Source organism: Telopea speciosissima, unplaced genomic scaffold, assembly GCF_018873765.1.
Source record: "Telopea speciosissima isolate NSW1024214 ecotype Mountain lineage unplaced genomic scaffold, Tspe_v1 Tspe_v1.0283, whole genome shotgun sequence".
NCBI lineage: Eukaryota > Viridiplantae > Streptophyta > Magnoliopsida > Proteales > Proteaceae > Telopea > Telopea speciosissima.
Window position 1 is genome coordinate 3,924 of NW_025317619.1, and position 3,633 is coordinate 7,556.

At 43.1% G+C, this 3,633-nt stretch overlaps 1 protein-coding gene across 1 annotated transcript; it reads right to left on the minus strand.

The window, feature by feature from the left end:
* Nucleotides 1-845: 845 nt before the first annotated feature.
* Nucleotides 846-1,290, minus strand: LOC122647927 (the record flags this gene model as incomplete). Its single annotated transcript, XM_043841219.1, has 1 exon — nucleotides 846-1,290. A coding segment is annotated over exon 1 (445 nt), but the record flags the coding sequence as incomplete, so codon positions are not given.
* Between the last annotated feature and the right edge of the window lie 2,343 nt (nucleotides 1,291-3,633).

Below are 3,633 nucleotides of genomic sequence, written 5' to 3' on the forward strand. Positions count from 1 at the left end.
ATCACGACCCTTAACATCGCATCTACACGTCTAATAAGTGATAAAGACACTTTTTAGAAAATATCAAACCCAAAAAAGTACAGAAATGCCAGCAAATAACCCGAAACGACCCAACCGGTCTGGTTTAAATCGAAAATGAACATATGCCAAAATGGGTATCGATTCAATGGTCACGACCCTCAACATCGCATCCACACGTCTAATAAGAGATAAGGACAGTTTTTAAGAAATACCAAACCCAATAAAGTACAGAAATGCCCCCAAAATAACCCCAAATAACCCACCATGTCAGGTCTAAACAGAAAATGAACATATGCCGAAATAGGTATCGATTCAAAGGTCACGACCCTTAACATTGCATCCACATTTCTAATAGGAGATAAGGACACTTTTTAGAAAATCCCAAACCCAAAAAAAATACAGAAATGCCCCCAAATAACCCTAAACGACCCACCTGGTCTAGTTTAAAACGAAAATGTACATATGCCAAAATATGTATCGATTCGAAGGTCACGACCTTCAACATCACATCCACACGTCAAATAAGAGCTAAGGACAGTTTTAAAAAAATACCAAACCTAAAAAAGTACAGAAATGCCCCAAAATAACCCCAGATGACCCACCCGATCTGGTTTAAACTGAAATATGAACATTTTTTTTTCTTCGATAAGTAAGATGTGTGTGTATAGAAGAAGAAAAGAAGATACAAGAGAAGGCAGCCTACTTCCACCCCTTAGACAGACCTAAGGAGGAGGAAAAAGCCCCACACCCCCGAGGACAAACCCCTCGGACATACAAGGAAATAACCACCTGACCCAATCACGGAGGCCTAAATTGGACCTTACCTGAAGTATCATCATGGATCATCCGCATCAGGTCATCCTGGAACTCAGGAGGATACAGAATTGTTTCCCCACCCTCACAACCAATGGAAGCAATATAATCTGCCGGCTGGTTCAACTCCCTCCAAACATGCCTCACTTCATAGCGAGCCAACTGGTTCAAACTAGGGCTGATCTGGTTCTTCAACACATATACATTCCAAGGGCAGCTGAACACACCTGTAATAATCTCCACTGCCAACTTCGAATCAGATCTGATTGACACATGTCGAAGATTCCTCTCTAAGCATAGTGCCACCCCTCTGTGAATGGCTAACAACTCCATCCTAAGAATAGAAGTTTCCACACCTTTACCCATATAATCCAGGACCGGATCTCCTGTGGTATTACGAATAAGACCCCCATAAGCAGCTCTATCTCCATTCAAGGAGCCATCACAATGGAGCATGACTAAGTGAGCAGGGGGTTTCGACCAAGAACAAGCTTTAGGGACCGAGATAGCCCATTGCACCTAGATCCCTCACATTTCAACCAAAAACTGATTTCTAGGGGTATGGGTAGCCACAATCGAACAATAAGAGCCTTTAGTGACCACATCAAACTTGATGTCTTGAAGGATTTTACCATAAGTCCTTGATTGATTACTAAAGAGGCGCTGATTTCTCTCCCACCAAACATGATAAACCGTCGCACAGAAAGCCAATTTGGGAATGACATCTAACTTGTCATTAGCACAAGCCACATGAGAGAGCCAATTAACCACATCAGACAGGCCAGCAGGACCTTTGCCACTTTGAGAGCACATAGAACTAACCCTATCCCATATGGTTTTAGAAAAGGGACAGTCAAAAAATAGATGGGCATGGCTCTCCAAACCCCCCCAACACAGTACGCAATTCTGCCCAACTACAATATTCCTTCTAATAAGTTGGTCCTTTGTTGAGAGCCCTCCCATAAGGCACCTCCAGGTAGTGCAGGAGTGCCTAGGTAAAAAACCAGGAAACCAAACAAGCTTATGCCAAACCACCTTAGTAGCTCCACCTCTCACAAGTTCCCAAGCCGATTTAGTAGTAAAGAGGCCATTAGGGGTTTCCTTCCAAACAATAATATCCTCCTCCCCATTCACAATGGGAATACTAGGGAGATCATTCGAAATAGTAATCAGGTCAAAAGAGCCCTGAGGGGGCAAATGCCAAAGACCACCCCTAATGAAGTCCGAAACCAAGGCAAGCCGGGTAGAACCAGCATCATATCGGACTCGATCCCCATACCTTTTGATCAAAACCCCTTTAGGATGCCAATTATCTAGCTAAAGTCTAGTAGATTGGCCATTCCCTATAATATGATGGATGTGAGGCTCAACCAAATCTCTAAATTTGAGGACTTTCCGCCAAACCCATGAACAGTTTTGGGGAACCTTAACAATCCAAATAGAGTCATTTTTTAGATAGCGGGTATGGACCCACCTAACCCAAAGACTGTCCTTCTTAGAGGCAATCCACCAGATTTGCTTAAGAATACCTGCAGTATTCATATCTGAAATTCTTCTTATACCAAGGCCCCCTTCAGCCTTAGGTTTGCAAATCTTCTCCCAAGAAATATAATGTACCTTACGTTGAAGAGATGGACCAGACCAAAGGAAGTTGGATAAGATGGATTCCAGCTTTCTCTTGAGAGCACCAGGCAGTCCAAAAATCCCTGACCAATAAATGTAGCATCCTTGAAGAACAGAGCTCAAGAGTTGTAGCCGCCCTGCAAAGGATAAAAGACGTGCATTCCAACCATCAAGTCTACTCCGCACTCGATCCAAAATAGAGGAACAATCTGCAAAAGCCAGCTTGCGAGAAATGAGTGGAACACCTAGATACCGGATAGGTAACTTGGTATCCACAAAATTCATTAATTTCAAAAGTTACAATCTGGCCATGTGGGTGAGGCCCCCTAAAATAATAGAGGACTTAGCCCTGTTGAGCTTCAACCCAGAGTAGGTATGAAACTCATTCAAGGCCCCCAGGTAGGCCGAAATAGAATCCGTGGAAGCCTTCCCAAAAATCATCAAATCATCTGCAAAGATAAGGTGAGAGAGGTGGGAACTCTTTTTTTTTTTTTTGATAAGTAGGTGGGAACTCTTGCATCTGGGGAGAAGACTAATCTTGCTCTCAACCTCCAATTTCCTCATCGAGGCTGAAAGACCCTCCATTGCAATGGTGAACAAATAGGGAGAGATGGGGTCCCCCTGCCAAATTCCCCTTCCCCCTTTGAAAAAACCAGCTGGACTCCCATTTAATAAGATGGAAAAATAGGGAGTGTCAACACAAGCCCTCACCCAACCAATGAACTTCTGAGGAAAACCCATTCTTTCCATAATCTCAAACAAGAATTTCCTACTAAGGGAATCATAAGCTATGGAGATCAATCTTCAAAACTACTGTAGGGCTAGTTCCTTTCTGCTCAATCCCTCGGACCACATCATGACAGACAAGAATGTTGTCCACAATAGACCTTCCCTTGATAAATGCAGACTGGGTGTCACTCACCACCTGCCCAACCACTCCTTGTAATCTATTAGATAAGATTTTTGTAATGATCTTATAAAAAAGATTGCAGAGAGCTATGGGCCTATATCCCGCAAAAGAAGAGACATCACCCGTCTTAGGAATAAGGCTAATAAACGTAGCATTGATCGAACTAGGAAGACTAGTCTTGCTGAAGAACCACTTCACTGTCAAAGTCAGATCTTCACCAACCACATCCCAAGAATGTTTGAAGAAAGTAGCCCCAAACCCATCCG